The following is a 25,023-nucleotide window of genomic DNA, read 5'->3' on the forward strand; positions in this document are numbered from 1 at the left end:
CATAACCCGCGCTGTTTAAAGTGGTAATCACTGATCACTAGTACTGTAGGGCTGGGTAGTTAGTCCGAAAATATATCTAAAACGATATTTAGAAGCAATAATCGACTTAATGTAGGTTAATAGAATAACCAAGAAGCACTTTTCTATATAATTTGTTTTATTTCTTATATATCAGTGAATTGACACGGACATGTTCTAATTGTATTTTTTAAATTGACTAAATTGATTAGTCTGATTAACCACTTATAGGAAGCCCTGTATGTGAGCCCCTGATCTTCAAGCTCACACCGCATCACATTGTGATGCAGTGTGAGCTTGTAGATCTGCTATTTTCACTTTTTAATAATCGTTCATTAATTGCAATCGAAGTCGTACAACGGTGTCGCGCACCAAAAATAGATAATCTTCAAGCTCACGACGTATGACATCTGCGATGCGTTTTGAGCTCGTATATCAGCTATTTACGATGTGCGACACAGTCATACGACGAAGTATAAATTGGGCTTTAGCAGGAAGACAGATAATAGGGTAAAGAGCTGTGTGTAGGGCAGCGGTCGTCAGTAATGTATTATGAGTAAATCTTGACTCATAATGGGAAAACAAGAGCATTGTCATGTTTGATTATGTCCTGCTCCTTCTATAATCTTGCCACTCTTCTGTTGTTGCCACTATTATCTCCTGTGTACATAATACAATGCAAGTGCAATGTGGGATGTACAGTATAGGCTAGTATTACCTTCTGTGTACATAATACAACAAGTGCAATAATTCATATCTATTTATCCCTTTTGCCCATCTTCGACTCTACTGTATATTACATACTATATAGTTCCATGATTATCTTTATCTTCATAATTATGATAACCTACTGTTTACAGTTCTCTATTATAGTTCTTAATGCTGTCATTATTCAGTGTAATGCACCAACCTCACCGAGGCAAATTCCTCGTATGAGCAAACATACCTGGCAATAAGCCAGTGGGAAATTGTATTCTTCAAATTTAATATCATGGTAATTGGTAAATCCAATGGCTCTAGCCCTGGCTTGTTTGATTCACAGGTTGGTCATAAGCTGTGTATCTCTCCAGATAATCCGAGACAGCATCAAGAATGCTTTCCAGAATGTAAGACATGGCCTGGCAGAGAAGAGCTCAGTCTAATCAGTGGCACAGTGGATATGTTCTCGTCAAGAGACCGCTCGGAACAACAGTCCATGGGATAAAAGGCTTGTCCAGGAATTATCGGAGACGTGGTTCTTTGCAGCTCCATTGATCCACGCTGCAGCTGTCACCAGATCGTTACCAACTTACATGTGATCTCAGAATACACAATGCTTGTGGCTGTCGATATCGCAGCTTCTGCCCAAAGCAATTGTTTCCCTAATTCCTTACACAGTACAATCAACAGTGTTCATTTAACCACTTAAATACTTTCAAAGATATTGAAAGTTAAAGGATATTGAAAGAAAATTGTGGATCTAGAAGCTCACAATGCATTGTATCGCGTTAGCTTGTAGATTTGCAATGTTCGCTATATTTGTTTGCCTATAATGACATGCTCAAAATAGGGACGCCAGATTGAAAGTAGTTAAATCTGAGAAGACCCGTAAAGGTCCATTTTTGTACTCAGAACTACAGTAAATGGACATTTCCGATTTTATTGTCTCTCTGTCAATGATACATGGATACTGGAATGTTGTGGTTAAACAGCCAGGAACTAGAACTCTTACGTATTTTGCTACTGTATGCATTTGCCCTCATTAGAACCCATAGGAACCAATGTTGGATTCTCAGAGCATCCACGGGGGTTAGGTACTGTCATTTTAACACTACATAACAGGACTGTCAATGTTTTTTTTTAGTTAAGTTTGCCTCCATAATAAATGTGCAATCCACAGCTTGTACTGATTTAATTATATTTGCATGTTTCCATCAAAGCCTCCAGCACTGTTGCCAATTTCCATGAAGTTCATTTTAAAAAGTACCCCACAAAGAGATTTCTTTTGCTAAATTGTCATACACAATGTTATCAGCACAAGAGGACAGCTTTGTTCTACCGCTAGACTGCAAATGAAATGCAGGCTGTGAAGGAATAATCGTCATAGTTGTGATTTGCTCTCAGGCATGAAGTACTCTGTGTCATGATTAGCCTGTCACAATTATTTAATAATCGCCTGATGGCAAATATTTGAGTCAATCGCAATTATTTTACAGAATCGTTTCCATTCACCTATATAAATTCACCTGTGGAAAATTTGTGAAAATAGCCGATCTACAAGCTCACAACGTGTCTTGTAGAGCTGCTATTTTCTTTATTTTGGAAAATATACAATTATTAAATGCATGGTCATTGTCAGTCATTTATTTGTGTCTTTAAGTTATTTGTCATATCTACCCTGTGCCGTTTTTGTTAAAGGAAAACAGAAATGTGATTTTTATTTAAATGTTCCATTGTTAAATGCCAAAAACACAATTAAACAGTTAATACCTACTTTACTTACTTTATTTGTTTATTTACGGGACAGTGCAAGTTAATGAACATTCAATACTTCAATAATTTCCATCCGTAGTCACACATAGTATAAAAACACCACAATAATAACATGACAAAAACAGAAAACACAACATACAATATACAACTGCCTACAAATAATCTGATTGCAATAATTCATGACAATTAATCGTCAATTAAAATGTCATGGTCATGATTGACAGCCCTAGATGTACCGTCAATTGGAATTGTGGTTTAATTTCAAACATATCTCTTACCACCGCCTTCTTTCATAACCGCATGTAAGCCTATCTCTGTTCTCCTGGTCATTGTTGGTAGAATGGTTCAGGAGCTGAGGTTACTCCTCTTTAACGATGATGTGCGCTGGTTAATAATTCAAGAGGCGTATGAATAATTCCTGTGGATCTAATCTGTTCCTCTGTAGCTCCATGTGTGGGAGTCTATATTTAACCCTGGGGTCGGAAGAAGCCCACTGTAGCTCTCTTAACTCCAAATGAAAAACTCAAGCTTCTCTGTGCCTGTCATTAAATGTAATATTTAGCAATATTGTAGCTTTCACACTTCCCATTTTAGGAATATTGCTCTCTATCACGGTTCTTTATTTTGAACCTCTCAGGTGAGAAAATGTTAGGAAATAGCATTTTTCACAACCTAAATCTGATTGAGTGAGTGATCGTGCACGGCTATAATTCAACTAAATTGCCCCTCTTTTTTTAATTTTCTTGACAACTTCTAGCATACAGTGATTTATTCAGTCTACCATTGGTGAAGGAAGGCACATTTTAATAACTTCCAGAAATAAACTGGGGACCCATTTTAATATTCCTGCCATCCACAATGGGGTCACACATCAGAATTTGAAAGACACTAGGCATAAAAATGGCTTCCCCTCTGCTACTTCAACTCCTGAAACATTTAGTATAAGTTCATACAGTACGTTGCCTTAAAGAGATATTTCACTTTCAAACATGTTTGGGGTCATTTTAACGTCTAGTCAGGCTTTTGTGAGCACCCCGGACAGTTTTTAAGTTTCAGTATTTAGATATTTGATATTCATTTTATCAGACACGCCTCCTTCCTATACAAACCCATTGTAACTTCAAACTCCATTTTAACCATGATAGATTCATCGAAAACACCCGTCCTTGGTTCTGGTGACTCATACTGCCTTCCTAATACGGGAGGGATCGTGTTTTTTCAATTACTTTTTTCATTTATTTGTAATGATTTTTTTGGAAAATTAAAAAAAGGGGGGGCAGTATGAGTCACCAGAACCATGTTTTCGATGAATCTATAATGGTTAAAATGGAGTTTGAAGTTACAATGGGTTTGTATAGGAAGGGGGCGTGTTTGATCAAATGAATATCAAATACCTAATCAAGAAACTTGAAAACTGTCAGGGGTGCTCACAAAAGCCTGAGTAGATGTTAAACATGTTTGAAAGTGAAATATCCCTTTAATGTAACTCCCTTAACCATTTAAGGCAGACATGTCCAAAGTACGGCCCAGGGGGGCAGATTTTATATAGCCCAAAATTTACCATTTCTCTGTAGAATTTGTAAGGATTCCTAACTCATTCTCAAGATGTGAAAGACTGGCTCTTTGTGTGTTATTTACATTTTTGTAGAGACCTTTTCACACCTGATTACATTTGGCTACACTGCCATTTGAACAAAAGACAATTTATTGGACTCTAAATATATAAGCAATGCAGTGCATGGATGTGAAAAAAGGCTGAGATTTTTCCACAGCACATGTGACAACAAAAGACAATTTACATTGTACTGACTGTAGTTATACAACATTGTTGTAATATGATGCATTTGTATAATGTGACTTTGTTATGTAGTATGACAGGAGATGCAGTCAGCCAAATATTTTCATATTTTCAAATATGGTCCCCTTTGAAAAATGGGATAGAGCTGTAGATAGAGCTTAAGTCTTAAGCTTGAAAAAAAAATAAGCACACAGCAGTACACACATAATATGATGAAGCAGTTTGCTGTGCGGTACATTGTGACTTAGAGAGGAGTATAAGTGATATTGTGTTCTCCACGACAGGCTCTCTTTAGTTGGCCCACGAGAGTGCCTGGCTGGCATCGCCAAGGTAACAAGTGCGTGATCAAGCTACTGATAGCTAGATCTGTCAGGGTGGCCTGCGGGCACCTTGCCCAGTCTGCACAGACACATGTATGCGCACATACTATAGACATATACATGGATTAACATGAGAATTACATTCTCTGTCACCATGACTGATTTCAGTCATTTTGATAAGATTAAAGAGTATTGGAATGGGTCAAATTAGCAACAAGAATACATGTTCTATTGTATAATTGTTAATTGTTAATTGATGTTCCATAAAAACGTAATGGTCTCGGAAGCAAAGGTTAAAACCTCAAACTGCAATTTCTTCAACTGGTTGTAGAACAGCAGGAACATAGGTTTAGAATGATAATACCTAAACATCATAATTCTACATATTGTGCTAATTGTTTAAGAAACACAGCGCTACTGTGGGGAGCCCCTTTCACGTTGTTTCACAAATCACACATTGAGCCCCTTTCACGTTGTATCACAAATTGGGACGGCCTAACAACGTTTTTTTTGCTTTAATCCCTGCATATACAAATCCACACAGATATGTATTACACATGTCTACATGTGCATAACAATGTACACGTGTATGCATTTTATATTGTATGTTTATACCTAAAATACCTCATACAATATACAAATCCCAGGTGGTCAAAATGGTTTGTGTTTGGCACTTTATTATCTCTTTACTCCTATTATTTATTATTCTTAGTTGTATCTTTGTTTCTGTGTCCATCCTGTGTTTCATACTACGGTACTGCCATTTATATACATACAGTATACATACACGCACGCACGCACGCACGCACGCACGCACGCACGCACGCACGCACGCACGCACGCACGCACACACACACACACACACACACATCAACACACACTCACGCACAGACGGGCAAAATCCCTCTGTTTAAGTGTTTTATTGTTTCGTTGGGTGTTTGGGTTTGCCAAGGATACACCCATTTGGCCTTGATTTCCAGCTTGTGATTGTTTGTGAGTCTGAACACCTGATGCTGTTCCAGCGATGTGAGACTATAAAGAGAGCAGATGCGAGAAGCAGGAATCCCTGCAGGACCTTCAGTACCATCTGCCCTCTGGGCTTCACTGGTTCATTAGCCCATTCAATCCGGGAAACGCATCTGTGTCATTTTAGATTTGAGCTGTAACCATTATTTTATAGTTTGGCTATTCAAAAATGGCAGATATACAAGCTCATAGCGCGGGAACAGAGTGCCGCGCTATGAGCTTGTATATCTGCAATTTTTTTGAAAACAATCGTGAAAATGTGTGCAAATCTTTGAATATACAGTTGTTGTTTTTTTAAGCGAACATTTGTAACTCAAATCTTTGTTTCTGGTGGAATGAAACATTTTGATATGGGGTTCTGCGGCCAAATACATATCATTTTTGGGGGTCCTTGACATGAAAAAGTGTGAGAACCACTGATATAGCAACACACTTTTTTTCAGAAACCTGTTAAGATTTAGAAGACATTTTGTAGACGCGTTCCCGGACTGAATGGGTTAGAACACACATGCTTTGTGATGACAGGCTCACAGTCAGCTTAGTAGGCCTATGGAGATCCCCAACCTGTGGGCCGGGGCCCCCAAATAATTGACAAAACACTCATATTTTAATGATTTATATAAAAAATATATACAGTATGTTAAAGAAATGTCATGGTATTTTTTCTTTAAAACCTTGAAAAAAAATCATTGTGATACCGATAAATGGGAACTTAAATGATGTTATATGTTAGTTAAGTTGATCCAAACCGGTGCACAATCGATTGCTCTGAGTCTGAATATGCGCACGGCCCACCCATCTGGCAACTTAACCCATTAAGGCCTGAGGTTCCCGTTCTACAAATGTCTTCTAAATCCTGACAGTGTTTTGAAAATATCTGTTTCTATATCGGCGGTTCTCAACCTTTTTCATGTCAAGAACCTCCAAAATGATGTATTTGGCCACTGACCCCCATCTCAAAATATTTTGTTCCAGGGACCCCCAGAAGCAAAGATTTGAGTTAAAAAGGAATATATATATTCAAAGATTATGTGTTTATACGTCGAAATGATATCTATCGTGATATGAGACTAGATGTCATCTGGTGTTTTGGATATCATATCGTGGTATGGCATAAGTTTTAATCACTCAGGCCTATTTTATACTACAGTATTGTACAGTAGCTATAAGATATATAAATAGCCTATCTACAAGCTCCCAATGCATTGCATCGCAAGGTGTTGTGAGCTTGTAGATACGCTATAATCACTATTTTTGAAATGTTTGGAAAATGAAAGAAATAAACAAATATAATAATAATAATAATAATAATTTGATATTATTGTCACAGTAACGATATCGAGGTATTTGGTCAAATATCCATATCACCCAGCTCTAGCCCGTAACCTTACAGAATGTAGACTTATTTCCTTTGTAGTTTTATTAAATTTTTTATCAGCCAATCCGCTTCATAAAATGACTCATAGTTCAGACTGGTCTGGCCTGGTCTTCTTGACCCTCCCAGGACAAAAAGCTGGAGCTCAGTGGGTGGTCTTCTATCCATCCATAGCGACCTTGACCTGGCTGTGAGATCACACAGGCTGCATGCAGTGGTGGAAGGAGAAGTACTTACTGAAGTAAAACTAGCAATACCACATTATAAAAATACTCTGTTACAAGTAAAAGGCCTGTATTCAGAATCTTACTTGAGTAAAAGTACAAAAGTATTGGCAGCAAAATATACAAAGTATAAATAAGTACTCACATTTTTCAAAGGATTTCTAACTTTCAAAAATAACATATCTACAAGCTTGTAGATCTGCTATATATAATAGCTAAAGTATTAAAAAAGGGTTAAGTGGTTAATCTGTGTCTTGTAATAATAATAATCTGAGTCTTGAAGGTAACTAAAAACTAAAGCTGTCAAATAATTGTTGTGGAGTAAAAAGTACAATATTTGCCCCCGAGATGTAGTGGTGTAGATTCAGAAGTATAAAATAAAATAAAAATCGACTTAAGCAAAAGTTCCTCACAATTGCACTTAAGTACAGTACTTGAGTACATGTACTAAGTTACTTTCCACCACTGCCAATGTCCAGCTCTGAGCTGCTACAGCAGCAGACTGTTCCAACCCCCCGTACAGCCAGTACCTCACCATTAATCGGCCAATATGGGCTGTAATACTGTAGGTGCCAGCTGCCCTACGACTTGCATTAAAATGTCATATTAAATGTATGGTCACATATAAAACATCTGGTTTCATCAAGACATAATGGACATAATGGATTTTTGTTTTTAATAGACTGTAGTACAGTACTGTATATCGCTGCTGCCAGGCAGAAACCTTATATGCTCAAAATCGTTACTTTTCAGGAAATGGAAAAAATAACCTGTGTTCCAACGGATACAATGTAGTTATTATTTACTCACAAGCTCTTGACAATGCTATTCATTGGTTAAATATTTATAAAACCCACAGACACACGTAACCACTGTCAACATAGCATCCCTATTTTGTGTATGTCATTATAGGCGGAAAAATAAATAAAAAATAGCACAAATAAAAGCTCACGTCGTGATCTTGTGGATTGGCTATTTTCGCTACTTTTGCGTGACACTCTCATGATGGAAGTATAAAATAGGGCATTAATTTATGAAAAAAGATGAAAAATGTGTACAGTATACATACAGTATATAGAGATATAAGTTTCTGCCCAACAACAATGTGCAGCAGTGTGTATGCATTGTGACAGTTATACATATCTTGGAGCCATCTTCACTGCTGATGGAAACTCACTTAAAAGAGAAGACAAAGCACTTAGACAAACTGACTTTCCTGCCAACTACAGTATGATGCTCCGTTTTGTGTCAAACGTAAGGTTTTTGATGCTGCTTTCTCATCAGCTATCTTGTATGGGTGTGAGGCTTGGTTACAAATTCCCTTAAAGTCTGTCGAAATTCTCTACATAACTGGAGTGAAATCCATACTTGGGGTGAGGGTTACTACACCTAACTTAACCTGCCGGACAGGACTGCCTTCATTGCAAGCCTTAGTGAGAGAAAAGCAAGCCAGGTTCTTCACCAAAATACAGCAGCGTCATGGCATGCTTGATGACCCCCTTGTGGTATGTTCTTCAATTGCTAAAGAAGGACAACCAAGTCATGTATTCTCATTTAACTGAGATATTGGAGAAACAAGATCATATTGAGACTGACCGAAGGGACATGATTCATAAACTGCATTCCAAAGAGGGAACAAGATTTAAGACCTAACAAGCCATCAACCCAGATTTATCTGTTCATCCACTCTATACCAGCACCAGCAGTACATCTTACATTGAGGACTATTTGAGGATAACCTTTACACGGTTTCTGTTGTCCTGATACTACCTGAGCAGCGTATGTGTCAATGTGAGACTGATATACAAAACGAACAGCACATACTGGTGTGTCCCCTCAAGATATCAGAGGGAAATATGGACATGATTTTACTGATCTGAGTTCACTCTTTGTGGGCACTAACAGGGGAACTGTGTGTATGCTCCATGCCTGCCTGTCACTTTTGGAGCAACAGAAAGCTCCTGTTGTATGAGTAAAGGGATTTTGTGTTGTGTATTGTATATTTTAATGTATTGTACCCTTTTTAACGTTTTTATTCATGGATTTTCGACTGTTGTTTGGAACCAATGTTTTCTACAATTGCGTCAATAAAGTAAGTAACTAACTAACTACATCTTCTGCATCTCAATGCTGATCAATATCTTTGCTCTTTCTTTTCATGCTAGGCCACAATTGGAATTGACTTCCTGTCGAAAACCATGTACTTAGAAGACCGAACGGTAAGTATTCCAGTCAAACCCACAGACGGTCACTTTAAAGCACTGGTCCTCAAAGTGGGGTCCGGGGACCCCCAGGGGTCCTTGAGGTGGTTCCCAGCTAAATTAGTTGATATAGCATCAAAATCAGTTCCACCACTTTAACCATATTTTATCCTTTGGCTATCCGAAAATTAAATCTACTGTACAAGCTCGCAACGCGTTGTGGTTTGCGAGCTTGTAGATTGGTGATTTTTTAAAGCATTGCGGAAAATTGTAAATGGAAATTGTAAATAATTAAAAACACAAATCTTTTCATATGGGGGTCCCGAGCCCAAAATCTGTTCAGATGGAGGTCTGGGTCCTTGACATGAAAATGATTGAGAACCACTGCTTTAATAAAGCTGTACAATGCTCATAACAGAATGCCCTCAAATTCCTCAGTGCATCCAACTCCCTGACCATTAAAACGTTGGATTCCTGAACCTTTTATTATGTACAGTACTGCACACATTGAAATATTCCCTGAACGACGTGGTGCTGTAGTGTATGTCAACTCCCTAACACATGAAATGTAAATGTATACCTGTTTGTATGTCAGGTTATTTCCCTGGGGGAAATCCTGCATACAGCTCCTTGACCTTGGGAATGTCAGCTTGGAGATGAAGTGTGTGTGTGTGTGTGTGTGTGTGTGTGTGTGTGTGTGTGTGTGTGTGTGTGTGTGTGTGTCCATACTTGAGCGGGCCAAATGTCCGCACAAGTATACTAGAATGTGAGAAATAAACAATTGTGAGGACAATGTATCTGTCAAGAGAATGTATTATTTTATGTTTTAAGAATAATTATTTGGGGAGTTATTAGGCTTACAAATGAAAGCTTCAGGTTAGGATTAGGCATTTAGAGGTTAGGGTTGGGGGTTATGCCTGATTTATATGTAGTTGCGTGCTGGTGCACCAAAATACAGCAAATCTACAGCTCACAACGTTGTAAGCTTTGTAGATCGTCTATTTTCGACTAAGTGCAGGCTATAAGGATAAGTTGAGGTATATGTTTATTTTTTTGGCAAGGTTGAAAATGGCCAAAGAAAATGGATACAAAATGGCATTGAGAAATGTTGTCCTAAAATGTTTGTCCTCACAAGTATAGTGATACCAACATGTCCATGCATGCGTGCATGCATGCATGTGTGCGTGCGTGTGTTCCGGTCTCTGTTGTGTATGTCTGGGAGGGAGCCAGCATCCAGGCTGTCTCTGCATAATGTCGTGTAGGCTCAGCCCTGTCTCTCTGATCCCCAGGTGAGGTTGCAGCTGTGGGACACGGCGGGACAGGAGCGCTTCAGGAGCCTCATTCCCAGCTATATACGGGACTCCACCGTGGCCGTGGTGGTCTACGACATCACAAGTGTGTCTCTCTCTCTCACACACACACACACACACACACACACACACACACACACTAGGCTGGGCAGTTAACCCATTCAATCCGGGAACGCATCTCTGTCATTTTAGATTTCTTTGGCTATTCAAAAATAGCAGATATACAAGCTCATATTTTTGAAAAATCTTTAACATTTGTGCAAATCTTTGAATATATATTTTTTAAAGCGAACATTTGTAAAATATTTTGGTCCAGGGACCCCCAGAATCAAAGATTTGAGTTACAAATGTTCGCTTTAAGAAATATATATCCAAAGATTTGCACACATTTTCACGATTTAAAAAAAAAATCTACAAACAGATCTACAAGCTCATAAGTATAAAATAATATAGTTAAAGTGGTTATAATGGTTAAAGTGGTTCAAATCTAAAATGACAGATGCTTTCCCGGTTTTAATGGGTTAAACCCAATATATAACATTGCTGTCAGGCAGAAACCTCTCATCTCCATATTTGTGTTCTTTCGTGATTTAATGCCCTACTGTCTACTTGCTCATACTAGTACAACGTCACACAAAACCATCAAAAGTAGCAGATCCACAAGCTCGAAACGCGGTGCGAGTTTGAAGTTGTAGATCTGCTACTTTTGAATCCTGAAATGTTTCCACCCGACACAGGCGACAAAACCGATATTTAGTAATCGACTTAATCTTACTCTTGCAGTTTTTTTTCCTGATAATCTTTTACATTTCTCATATATCAATGAATCGACATGAAAGAATTCTGATAGATTTTTTTAATAATGGACAAAATCGATTAGTCTGATAAACCAACTTTAACCCGGTATTACATGTCATTGTACATCGGTGGCGTACAAAATAGAGAAATAGCCTGTACTGCTATTTTGTATTTTCACCTTTTTTTTTTAATAATCGTTTCTTACTTGTAATCGAGGCAAGCGTTTTCAATAATCGTGATATTGATTTGAAGTCGTATCGACCAACCGTAACACACACACACACACACACACACACACACACACACACACACACACACAATCGGTTTCATGAGTCGCTCAGTGTGTCAAGATCCTAGATAGCTGACTGCACACACACAACGGTCTCATATACTTAAAATGCATAAAGATGGCTGACTCAGCGTTGGCCATTAGGCCTGTCAGTCAGTTTGCTCTCTGTGTTGGTCATTGAAGCTCAGGAGAGACGAGCCTCAGGGCGTAAAGTTCTGTTAATAATTATGAATAAACATTCTAGCAAGGCCCATAGTGGCAAAGTCAAAGATAAGGTTTCTTTTACTGTACTGTACGTTCAATTCATTTCTTTTATAGACAAATTAGATATGCGGAACCATAAAATTGAAACTTAATACCTTTCTCAAATTCTATACAGGAAAAAGAACTCTACTATGAGTAAAATCATTGTTAGTCCTCTCCGTGGCTGCATTTATGAGAAGACCTGCTTGGGAGCACATTTTGCATTGTCTTGCTGTATTTAAACAGCCCCTTTTTTGCTTTGTTCTCTTTCACTTTGTACCTTCGCCTTTCAGCAGTGATAGTTCTGTTCAGTTTCTACATACTGTAGGGAGCCTGCTATGGCATTGAGAGATCCCCTTTCAGCTCCAGCATTGGAAACCATGGGAATCATTCCCATAGGTTTTATGGAGTTGTCTCGATTCCATTTGTGAGCATTAGTGGTTCAAATTTAATACGATAAGAAATGGGAGCAGGGAACTTTGATGCCCTCTGGGAGATTAATTTTTATGAGCAAACATGTTACCTTCTCAGAAGACCATGTTCTTCTTTCACCTTGAAACTGATGTGGGGCCTTCCTCTTCAAATCCCAGCACATGAATGTGATATGACCTTTGCAAGCAATAAGCATGCATATCAAATAAATGACTGTGACATGGCCAAATGGATTTGTAAAAAATAAAATATCCAGATACCATATAAAACATGTTTGAATAGTGCATTTATATTATACATATTCTGAGAAATAAATAGAGATGCTTTGTTGAATTAAAATTAACCGCTTTCACCATTTCCCCTTGTAGCTGCCACAGGTTCAACAAATGTCCACGCATCATACAGATAAATGTATTTTCTGGGATTTAGGTGCATCCAATTATTGATATGTTACACTGAAGTCTCTCAAACAAAGTTTACCGTTGCACATTACAATAACACACAACAAATAAACACATCAATCAATGAAAGGCACATAATACATAATACGGTAAACCCTCTAAGCAATGGGCACTGCATTTTTACCTTTACCCTTGTAATATAGACCTCTTTTTCTATATTTATTGTCACTTTTAATACTATTTATTCATAATGAAATTAACCTTTTTTTTGGGGGGGGGGGCTTTTTATGCCTTTATTTGACAGGACAGTAGGCTGACAGGAAATGGGTAGAGATAGGGGGGTGACACACAGCAAAGGTTGACACACTGTCAAGCTGGACTACCAGCGTATGTGGTATGCGCCTGGACCGCTAGGCCAGCGGGCGCCCATGAAATGAACCTTTTTAATCCAAAATGTACATGAATTTCACATAAACAAAAAACATATATTTATGACTCAAACTACTGTCTCTCCTTCTGGTACAGTTACACCCGTCCTAGCTATTCGTGATGCACGATATATTAGTCATCATATCAGTAGACAGATATCAAAATGATTTCCGATGCATTAATTATGAGCCAACCATGTTGATGTGTTGGTGGAAAAACAGCTTGTGTTACAGAACGTGAGATGTTGAGATGCCAAGGAGCGTTATGCTGTATTTTGGAAAATGCAAAAGCATAATGTGATCATATCTGAGATACCGCACTTGTGTATCACAGCAGTACGGTATCTCAGATATTAAATCTGGCCCTTGGAAACATAACTTAGTGTTCAGGAGGCATAATACATCAGCTCATAACAAAGCAGTTTTTTTTTTATCTACACCCAGCATCACAGTTACAGTATAACAGGTGTGCGGTAAACTCTACTGGTGGAAACTGGTATTGCAACATTGGTATCGCTATAGGTCGATATGACCATGGAAATAATCGTCCAAAACTTGCAATATCGTGCACCCCTCCTAGCTATACTGTAACTTTGATGTTCAACTGATCAGTCTCCATGAAGGGGTTATTATAATTATTATAATTATTATTTTTATTATTATTATTATTTTCTATCCCCAGGAATTCCACAGCAGCTCATTACAGAGAAAAACCTTTGATTTGTGTTCATTTGTGTTCTTGGCCAACAGATGTGAACTCTTTCCAGCAAACCTCCAAATGGATCGACGACGTGAGGACAGAGAGAGGAGGTGATGTCATCATCATGCTTGTAGGCAATAAAACAGATCTGGCAGATAAAAGGTATGGAATAATAATCACTCCTTCAGTTCACAAGCCACTACGTTTTGAGTGTTACAGCAGTGGTTCTCACATGTTTTCTGTATAATTGTGGTGTATATTTATGTATCGTCTTGAATGTATGCATTGACCTGAGTAAGGAAGTAAGATGATGCTCACAGTAATGATGGTAAACGGGATGTAAAATCAGGGCATGGGAGGTAGACACAGAGGGAGAGCAGAAACAGAAAAATGAGTGGAAAATAGCAAAATAACCTGTTAACCTGGTGCATATATACAGTATGCTGTAAATGAGAGATCAAAACTGCACTTCAGCACAAATATCCAATACACAGCAATACTCTGCTTTTTATGCAAATGATGAACGCAGCAGGTGTATGGTTTGTGTATCACTTTTCAAAAACAAACTTCACATTTTTGAAATAAAAACAATAAAAGTGACAGCAAAAACAGAGAAAAGAGAAAAGTGTTTCAGATTTAACAGCAGTGTAAACAGACATAAAAGCTTGTCTGAAGAAGTCTGTTTTAGGTATTTACTGTCTGTTAACTCTGTGGATAGGCAGAGTGTAAGTGCCCTGAGCAAAAGCCTCATCAAAGTTAAAATGTTATATATTATCGTCGCTGTCGGATGGAAACCTTGTATGTCCAAAAGTGTTACTTTTCTCGAAATGGAAAAAAACTAAACCTGTGTTCCTATGGATGCACTTTAGTTATTATTTAATTCTTGTTCTTGTTAATACTTTTCATTGGTTAAATATTTCTAAAACCCACCTAACAGTTTTCTGAATAACTTTACTGAATTGTCAATGTTCACTAACAAAATAATGTCTCAGCCTCTGTAGCAGCTGGAAAAATGAAATAGATTTATTTATTTTTTATTCTCGGAAAGAGCATTGAGGTTTACCATCAAATGACATAGATGCTTTCCCGGATTGAAAGGTATAAAGACATATAGGTTACAACAGGTCAAAATGGGACCCCACACTGCACACACTGCACCACAGTGTTGTACGGTGAAGTAGGGCATTCATTTATGAAAGAAAAACATATATTTTAAATATGGAAAAGAATAGCACAAAAATATAAAGAGAGATATCAAAAGAGACGGAGGAAGAGGGAGCACTTATTCTTGTATTGTGTACTATTATTCTTATTATGTACTGTGTGCAGTAGTTTAGCCAACAACCACACTGGCTTGTTACAGGCATAAATCACATCGCTACATGTGAATAATGCATACTGTAGGTCCATTTGTTATATTAGCTCAATTCCGACCCACAGTAGATTATTCATGCGATAATCTCGCCTTCAGCTGCGTTATTGCTGCTGTTCTGTGGTAATGAATGGCACTCCTGTCCTCCAGGTCTCCCTTTGATATACAGTTAAAATCCTCTGTTCATGTAACTCTGTGAGTGAAAACATTTAGCCTGGGTCCATTTCTACACTCTCAGAGTTAAATAAAGCCTGCAGACTATGCTCTGGGATCTAGAATGAATTAGCAAGTGGTTGTTTTCTAGAGATTTTCAGGTGCCATCACTTAAACCCTATTATGCTTTGTTGACCAGGGTCAACAAAGTATATGATCTACAAGCTCATAATGTGGCGCAACGAGTCACGTTGTGAGCTTGTAGATAAACTATTTTGGCAGACTGTTGGCCTATTATGGCCAGAACACGGACACTAGGATCTGTGTGGTTTACAAAGCAAGAGCTCTGCAGCAGTGAGTCAACCTTCAGCCCCGGCATCCATTTGACTGGCATCTAGGTTTGGGATGGTGGAAAATATTTTATAACACAAATATAACAGCAATCGGATGCTGCGCTCATGAGTAGAGGCATTTTGTTCAAAACGGGCCACTCCTGCAAACTTTGTAAGCCAATCTTAACCAATCAGATCAAAGAATCTGTCAGATCCGTCTTGATGACATGACTATATATATACAGTATGAGATAATGCATACCGATTTGTGTGATGTTTGGACAAAATCTGGAGGAATAATATAAAATAATCGGCCTCCTGGTGGCACTATAACAGGCCGATGTGAAAAATGTGGGGCAGAGGTTTTTCCTTGGCCTATAGGGAGTGGGCGTACAAAGTTTCACGCTGTTTGGTCCAACGGTGCCAGGGATTAGCTGCAGTCCTCACAGACGGAGGGACGGACGGACGAACGGATGGACACACGGACGGACACGGATGGAGAGGGTCGAAAACATAGTCTCGGCCACGCCTTCGACCTGGCGGAGATAATAACGGATAGTTGCAGCCCTAATATAAAGATAAGATTGTACCCACACCAATTCCATTGATGTTGAGCAGACACCCAGTGCTGCAGCACGTATTCCCACCGGCTCGCTCGCGTCTTAAACCCGACAACTAATTGATCGCCGCAACGGCAGGAAAAGTGCTAGTGATGGCAGTTTGCAGGAGGTGAGTGACTGCAGGGCTCAGTCGATACACATTCACGGTGGCCATAACAGACATAAAGCATCGCTATCAGACTGCAGGGAGACGGCTTAGCTGAGACCGCCATAACATTTCTGTGTATTGACATGCTGCACAAGCCAAGCAGGCCAATACACTATGCGCTTACACACTCTGTTGGTAATATATTGTTCTATTTGTTTTGCCAGAATGTCAGCAGTCTTACATTAATGTCACAAATAACACATTGACATATATATTTAACTGCGTTCAACCCAGTGTGGTCAACTACACCAGTGTTTTCCCAAACAATGGGTTGTGGGGGGGACTCATTTTAGGGTTACTGACCTAACATTTGTATAGGTTGTGAGTAAGTACTAAGTATGTTTTTGTTTTTTTTTACAATTATTGTCTCCGTCAGGCCGTCCTGTCCGTGTGTGTCTGTGTGTCTGTCTGTGGACAGCTAATCTCCGACACCGATCAACGTGAAACTGTGCACACACACTCCTTGGACGCCTGTTATAGCGCCACCAGGAGGCCGATTTTTGCATTGATTTTGTCCAAACATCCCGCAAATGTATCACAGTATCACACACAGTATCTCTATAGTCATTAAATCAAACGGGTCAGACTTTTCATATTCCATCCTGATTGGCTAAGATTGGCTTCCAAAGTTTGCAGGAGTGGTCCTTTTTGAACAAAATGCCTTAAATCATGAACACAGCGTGCGATTCCCGTGAAACTTTGCACACACATTACCACAAGTAAGACGCGCGAACACGGGAAGCGAACGCAGCTCGAAAATAACAATAAGAAGAATAGAAAGGAATGAGCAATTGTAGAGAAGTGGGTGGTACAGTTAAATTAGTGAGAACAGGGCCACCACAAGAAGGCTCCATACCGCTAGCCCTATTTTTTTTGTCTTTTTAAAATTATTATGTTGTGTATTTACGGACTTGTAATCCGTGTTATTTCACCGTGATGGGGAGAGCGTAGAGAGAAAGTCACGTGACTGCCTCCGCCTCGTATTGAAGTTAATGGGGGGGATATGGTTCTCCTATGCACGGAGTTTCGGAGTTCCTAGTCATCTATGCACGGAATTGCCGTTTGTCAATCCGTGCTATTTCACCGTGTTTGGGGGGCGATCGGGTTGGTTTCATAGTAAGCTCCACTCTGAGATCTGTCAGCAGCCAATGAGAGCGTGAGTCACATGGGGGCGCGGCTGCACACAGGCTGCACACAGGCTGCACACAGACACACAGACTGCACACAGACACAGACTGCACACAGACACACAACCCGAGCAGGGTTTACCACTAGGCCAAGGAGGAAATGCCACCCTTTTCACATCGGCCTGTTATTGCGCCACCAGGAGACCGACTTTTGCAAAACACATTTTTGTAATATTACTCATACAGATTTTGTCCTAACCTCACGCATTGGTACACATTATCTCTATAGTCATTTGATCAAAACTTACAGTATCTGTGATTGTGAAGAGATTTCTCCAATTTGGCACTGTAAAATGTTCTCACATGGTTTGAAAATAAAAACTATTCTTGATAAGAAGTCCCACTTCCTTCTTCTCCCTTTGGTTAAGGGATTATTGGGAATAACTCCAGTTCGATTATAACATTGAAGGACACGTAGCACTGCATGGCCCTATACTAGGTGACTGGTGACTGGAACGCATCACTCAGGGTAGCTCTAAAAGCTCAAAATACATCATGTGTAAGCTTCTAGATAAGCATTCTTCCCCACATGAAATTGACAAAGCATAAATGTGTCATGGATTTGTGTTGTGACAAATGCACGCAACTCTACCTCAATTATTATTCAGTGAGACTGTTACAACTTCATAATAGGGGAGACACCGGAACCCCTGAGCTACAGTATCACCAAGTCACCGTTGATGAGCGAGAAAAAGGAAAATGTATAATTCTTGGGTTTAAAAGAACAGGCTGATGTCAAGTATTAGTTTATTCCCCCATTACAAGCAGGAATTGTGTGGAGAGAGAAGGGCAGTGGAAATGGTGAAACAAAAACATATGATTGCTTGACGCTTCATTACCCCAACCCCATTACCTTCAGGACCCCAATGGAAACAAGACCGCAAGGACTTTTTTGGACGGACCTTTTAGACAAAGTATTATAAATGTAATTCCGATGTTTACATTTACATTTTTGCCTAATAAAATATTCAATCATATCAAATACAATCAATCAATTACGTCATTGGAGTGCTGAAAAAAGTTGAATCCAGCTCAACGTTTTTGATATATATATGTATTTATTTTTTGCAGCTTGTCACAGCGTCAAATGTTGGTGCTGAATCAGAATCACTTTATTGTCACATCACAGGTTTACAGCTGTAAAGAAGTGGGTGAAATACATTTTTGTGCAAGTTCCAAAGAAAGAAAAAAGACATGCAAAATGTTGGTCGGTCCACATAGCAGCATTGTATCATGTTGCTGGCTTCCACTGAAAATGGCCTGTAGGCTGTTGCTTTGTCGCTGCTAGAGTGAACGCGTTAGACCCGTTTTTACTATAGGAGGATTCTTTGACAAAGTAGGTGCATATAATTTCTGTATGCAAATATTCTGTCATATTGTTTATTTTGTCATAATTATTTGTATATTATTAAGTCTGGGATAAATTGACTTGCACTGTCTGACATTTGTTGGGAATAATCCCACCCGCTGGCTGTGAGCGTGGAACTTTCAACAACAATAAGTCATCAGACTTGTGAATATGAATGAATGTGTGGTGGTGTTTTCCCGTCTCTACTAAGGCGCTGTATGGGTTTTGTTATTCATTTGATTTTTTGCTTATAGCTTGTTGACAGCTCAGTGGGAGGGGAATCTCAGAAAAGCAATCGTTTAAACTGACACAATGACGCAGCGTTCTCAGCCCTGTCCTCCGCGCCACATCCTCCCTTCGATAACGGCGTGACACCTTTTAACCTCACTTCAGGACGTCTCCGGGTGAACACACACAGATACCACGAGCGTGGCTCTGGCAGGGAGCCGCGTGATTGTTTGTTTAGTGCACTCTGTTCTACTCGATTTAAGCAGCGGCCTGTGAAGTTGATTTTCAATGACATCAAGTGGACCGGCTGCTTGCTCTTGTGGAAAAGACTCACTGTTGGATGGTTCTGGTGGTTTTGCAGGGTAGGGGTTTGTTGTCCTGCTGTTTTAGCTTTGTTATGATTGAAGTTTACGTCATGGTCTGGGGACGGTAATGGTGTATCTCAGCCACAACCAACCTGTGGGCTGGAGCCCACTGGTGGGCTGTTAGGATATTGCAAGAGGGCCCCCAAATGATTGGCAAGATTTTAATTATGATTTAATATTAATATATTAAAGAAATTATGTGAAAACAAAAGTGATGGTAATTTTTCTTTAAAAGCTTGAAAAATACGTTTTCATTTGGAGAAGATTAATAAGAACTTAAAGTAGACTATGTTAGTTCCATTGATCCAAGCCAGAACACAATAGATTAATTTATTGTTAATTAAAAATAAAATGCACATGGCCCACCCATCTGAACATTTCAAGTGGTCAGATGGGTGGGCCGCGAACGCTTTTGAGATTTTCAAGTCTGCCCTAAGGGCCGAGGTTGGACACCACTGGATATACATTTTTGTCATGGTCTGCGGGAGGGTAATGGTATATCTCCCTTAGCTTTTACCTGGTTTTAGAGTGGGAAATTTGGGAAATGAAAGCCACACCCGGGCCGTGCACCAATGAAGCACAAATGTGTCGGCCATTATGAGAGCCGGTGTCTGTCCATCATGTCTCGCTGTGCTACCATGTGCCCTGATGCCAGCGTTTTCTTTAAGTTGTAACTCAGAGGCATGTATCTAGAAATAGCCCCAGCCCTGGTGCAAGTCTCTGTCAGGTGGTGTTATTATGTAAATACCGCTCCAGTGCAGTGCCTTTGTTCCTGCGGCACAAGCTTCACGTGTCTCCTTTCTTCACCAACCTCCTGCATTCCTTATTCCTCTTCAGTGTTTTCACCTGTTTGTATGCTGTCATGTAAAGCAGTGGTTCTCAAAGTGCGCCCCCAGGGTTCCTTGAAGGGGTTCGAACGCGTCCGCAGCAAAATGTGTTAATATAGAAATCACTTGATCTGCTTCTTTTTTTTATCTTGAAAAAATGGTGAATGTTTTTGAAACATTTTAACAACACAAATCTTGTATGGCACAACATCTTTTCAGATGGGGGTCTGTGCCCAAATCCTGGACATGAAAAAGTTTGAGAACTACATATTATGTAAAGGAGGCTGTATCGGAAATACAACGTATATTCCTGTGTGATTATTGATTTATTTTTCATTCATTCATCTTAGTTTTAGTTTTATAATGTATGACTAGATTCTGCATTATTGTAATTTTAACTTCACATTGTTATGATTAGGTCTGAATGGAGTGTCCTAGCAGGGAAACATAAACAACGCGGATAAGGGACCACCTGCATAGTGTTTCCTAGGGAAGGAGAACTGCTTAGCCAAAATACTGTACCAGGGCCGTCTGATTACATTTGTCTCCTTGGGGTTAACCTTTCATCCTCCTGGAACTGTATTTATTTTTTTATATATGTATGTCCCCTTGGGGTCCCCGGACCCCACTTATATTATAACAACAGACTTGACAGTGTGGTTGTGTTCTGTTGAGCATCACAGACGTTGCATCTGTTATCTCCACACAGCCACGCCTGCACTTACAAACTGTTGGTAGTAAATTGAGGCACTGTATCTGCAATCTGTTACGTCTACAAACTACAAACACCTACAGTGACGGATAAAGGCAAGGCTAGGAGACCAAAATGCAGCATTTAACCACTTTCAACCTGGTGTCTCTAATTTGGGCATGTCATTATAATGTCGAAATGTTACAACAAAAATAGCTGATGTACAAGCTCAAAACGTGTCGCGATGCATCACGTTGTGAGCTTGTAGATCGGCTATTTTTGCTGTTCATCGTACGATGAAGTATGTTGGGCTTAAGTGATTAATGTCCTGACAGCACAATATAAACATATACAAACATTCCAAAAAAAGATTCTGTAATGTTGCATTCGGTGAGGAAGTGAATGTGATCTGACGTAACGGTGTGCAAAAAATCTCAGGGATTGTTTTGTGCTGCACCCCGCACAGTGTACGAGTGGTGGGTGAGTGAGTATACACACAGATCTGGTAGTTTAACGCATCCCATTGTGTTTGTGCTGGACGGAACAAAGCAGCCAGACTGGTTACATCATGGTCTTCTTCCCAGCAGAGCAGAGCAGCATCAGAGCACGCTGATGTAAGCTCAGTAGTAGTAACAGACCTGGCCGCCGTGTGCAGTCAGACAGCAGCACACGCTGCACACTGATCTCTCTGCTTGCCTTGAAGTAAACCATTCAATCCGGGAACGCATTTCTGTCATTTTAGATTTCTTTGGCTATTCAAAAATAGCAGATCTACAAGCTCATTAGTGTGGCACCGAGTGCCGCACTATGAGCTTGTAGATCTGCTATTTTTGAAAAATTCTGAAAATTTGTGCAAACATTTTGTTCCGGGGACCCCCAGAAGCAAAGATTTGAGTTACAAATGCTCGCTTTAAAAAATGTATATTCAAAGATTTGCAAAAAAAAATCACGATTTTTATAGCAGATCTACAAGCTCATAGCGCGGCACTCGGTGCCACGCTATGAGCTTGTATATCTGCTATATTTTAATAGCCAAAGAAATCTAAAATGACAGAGATGCGTTCCCGGATTGAATGAGTTGAAGGTGGTGTAAGTGATTTTGTTGTTGTTGCTCTATATTCTGATAGCAGTCATTGCTGTATTGTTCAGTGACAGGGGTATAGCCCCAGCTCTCCAGTGAACAGAAAATACCATTTTCAAGTCAGGATACCAATTTAATTAATCCATTCGGGAGAGAGAACTCATACAGGGGGCTGTATGGGGCTATTAGTGAGCCCGCCTAAGGAGCCAGAGACCCTGGTTGCCCCAGGTACGATTCCAGGCCACGCCAGCATCTGTGTCGATGAAATGAAATTTGTCCCTGAGCAAGACTCTTAACCCCTAATTGCTCACAGGCCCTCATTGGAAACAAGCCCGCAAGGACTTTCATGAACGTCCTGTTAAAAGGAATTATCCTTATCCTTACAGGATAAATTAGAAAAAGTGCTCCTCGGAGTGCAGGTCTCCGCCGGGTCAGGTAGGTTATTGTGGGACAATAATGTTAGGAATTCACCAATCAGGATGGAATATGAAAAATCAGATGGATCCGTCTTGATCGCTTGGCTGTAGAGATAATGTGTACCGATTTGCGTGATGTTTGGACACAATTTGTAGGAGTAATATTAAAAAAATGTTTAGCAAAAATCTGCCTCCTGGTGGCGCTATAATAGGGCAATGTTAAAAGGGTGGCATTTGGTCCTCAACGTAGTGCGAATGTGCGTGCAAAGTTTCACCGCAATCGGACGCTGCGTTCATGATTTGTGGCATTTTGTTAACACATTAAGTGCCAGAGGTTTTTTTAAAACAGGGTACAGCCAGTGCCAGCGTTTTTTTACCGTTTATTGTGGATCTTTTTAGAGATAAAATTGGTATCCCGACCTGAAAATGTGTTTTCTTTTTACTAAATAGCTGGAGAGATTAGGAGACCCCCTTCTACGATTACTATCGGAATATAGAGCTTTAACCTGTAAACAAAGCCCCCCCCCCCCATTTTTTTACTAAAACATAATAATTTACACCCACTTTAATGGACACCTGACATGTACCCTGCTTCTGAGCCCGGACGTGCGCAGCCAAATTCATTACAATGTCACCGAAAGGCGTAGCAATTAATTTCTCACAGCACAACGTAATTAATCACTTTCACTTTCAGTTAATTAATGCTGGTGGAGCCCTACTATCCTAGAATAACACTGGAGGGGTTCAGTTATGACTGTGATGGGTTGTGTTGTCTTTAGGCGCACAATGCACATCCAATACAAACCTGTACTTGTCAAATGTTATGGCTCTGGTACTGGTACCTTATCATTCGTGAGCAATGAGCATACATCAATGTGCGGGGGCAGTTAATTGGCAGTTTCCTTTCACCATTTTGCTGATCATTCTCTCCACTCCACTCTCAGGCAAATCACAATCGAGGAAGGCGAGCAGAGAGCCAAGGAGCTGAGTGTCATGTTCATCGAGACCAGCGCCAAGACGGGTTATAACGTCAAACAGGTGAGCCAGTGAATTTCCATGGCACACAGTTTGCCTTTTAGACACATGATTCACACTTTGTGCGTAGGCTGTTTAAAATAGGTCCTTTTCAATGCATTAAAAAGCTTTTACCAAGCCGCAAACATATAGGAAGTGTTCACTGATAAGGGACACCGTTTGAAAGGCATGAGCTGTCTTCCTAAATGCACAATCAATGTCTGCTGTACTCTGCTAATGTGTCTACAGACTGACAGTGGTCATTTCTTTCTAACAACGGCAAGACTGAGCTGCTCTCTTTACGTGTCTTTCTGCAGCTTGCTGATAGGATGGGAAGTGTAGCCCGGGTTAACAAATGTATTCCTTCACTGAAAACAACAGAAACAACAGCTGTCTGTTCACTTAATAACACATTCTGAGATGAAGGCCAGCCGAACTGAATAACGGCCACCACAGCGGAGCTATTATTTTGTCTGTGTCAATGAACGGCGCTGCTGGCAGACCCGTCTCCTGTCAGCCAGCACCGCGGCGCACACAAGCGGCCATTCTTCACCTTGCTTTTCAGCGAAAGCGCTAGGGAGGGACAGCGTGGCGTGACACTGCGAAAACACAAAGGTCTCAGTCGTGCTCCCCAAAGGCTCCAGTGTTCACACTGTTTATCGCCGTGTCATCTCCCCACCAGTGGTGGAAAGTAACTAAGTAGATTTACTCAAGCACACTGTACTTAAGTCAAATGTGTAGTATCTTACTTGACTTATTATTATTTTTTTTTCTATATTTTATACTTCTACTCCACTACTGTACGCCACGTCTCAGTTTACTTCACTACAATTATTGGAAAACTTTAGTGGTCCGTACCCACCGGGAGTGTTTATTTTTTGTGATTAATTCGCATTCATTTAAACTGCTGTTTGTGTTATGAGTACAGTGCATGCACACTGGGGGCGATCATAATGAGGCGATGGTGCGACGTAAATATTTTGCGAATAAAATCAATCATCGCGAATAAAATCATCAACCTGTATGAATGAGGCATTCACCAAAATAAAATGTAACATTTTTGCATGGTTTATTCGCGTGACTCCTGGTGTGTAATGTCCTTTACTTTTTAGATTTAGATTATTATTACAAAACATACATTATCCAATTAAGCCCTATTTTAGATTTTGTCTCTTCAAAATAGCCAATCTACAAGCTTACAATGTG

At 39.8% G+C, this 25,023-nt stretch overlaps 1 protein-coding gene across 1 annotated transcript in view; it reads left to right on the plus strand.

Moving 5' to 3' along the window:
- Positions 1–25,023, plus strand: part of rab6ba (RAB6B, member RAS oncogene family a) — an 85,701-nt gene that overhangs the window by 49,161 nt on the left and 11,517 nt on the right. Inside the window, exons 3-6 of the mRNA XM_080431136.1 lie at positions 9,399–9,452; positions 10,724–10,829; positions 14,086–14,197; positions 23,748–23,841. Of these exons, the coding sequence (XP_080287262.1) occupies positions 9,399–9,452; positions 10,724–10,829; positions 14,086–14,197; positions 23,748–23,841 (366 nt within the window). The remainder of the gene's footprint in view (positions 1–9,398; positions 9,453–10,723; positions 10,830–14,085; positions 14,198–23,747; positions 23,842–25,023) is intronic.

This window comes from Gymnoscopelus braueri (genome assembly GCF_963280865.1).
Source record: "Gymnoscopelus braueri genome assembly, chromosome: 6".
Taxonomy (NCBI): domain Eukaryota; kingdom Metazoa; phylum Chordata; class Actinopteri; order Myctophiformes; family Myctophidae; genus Gymnoscopelus; species Gymnoscopelus braueri.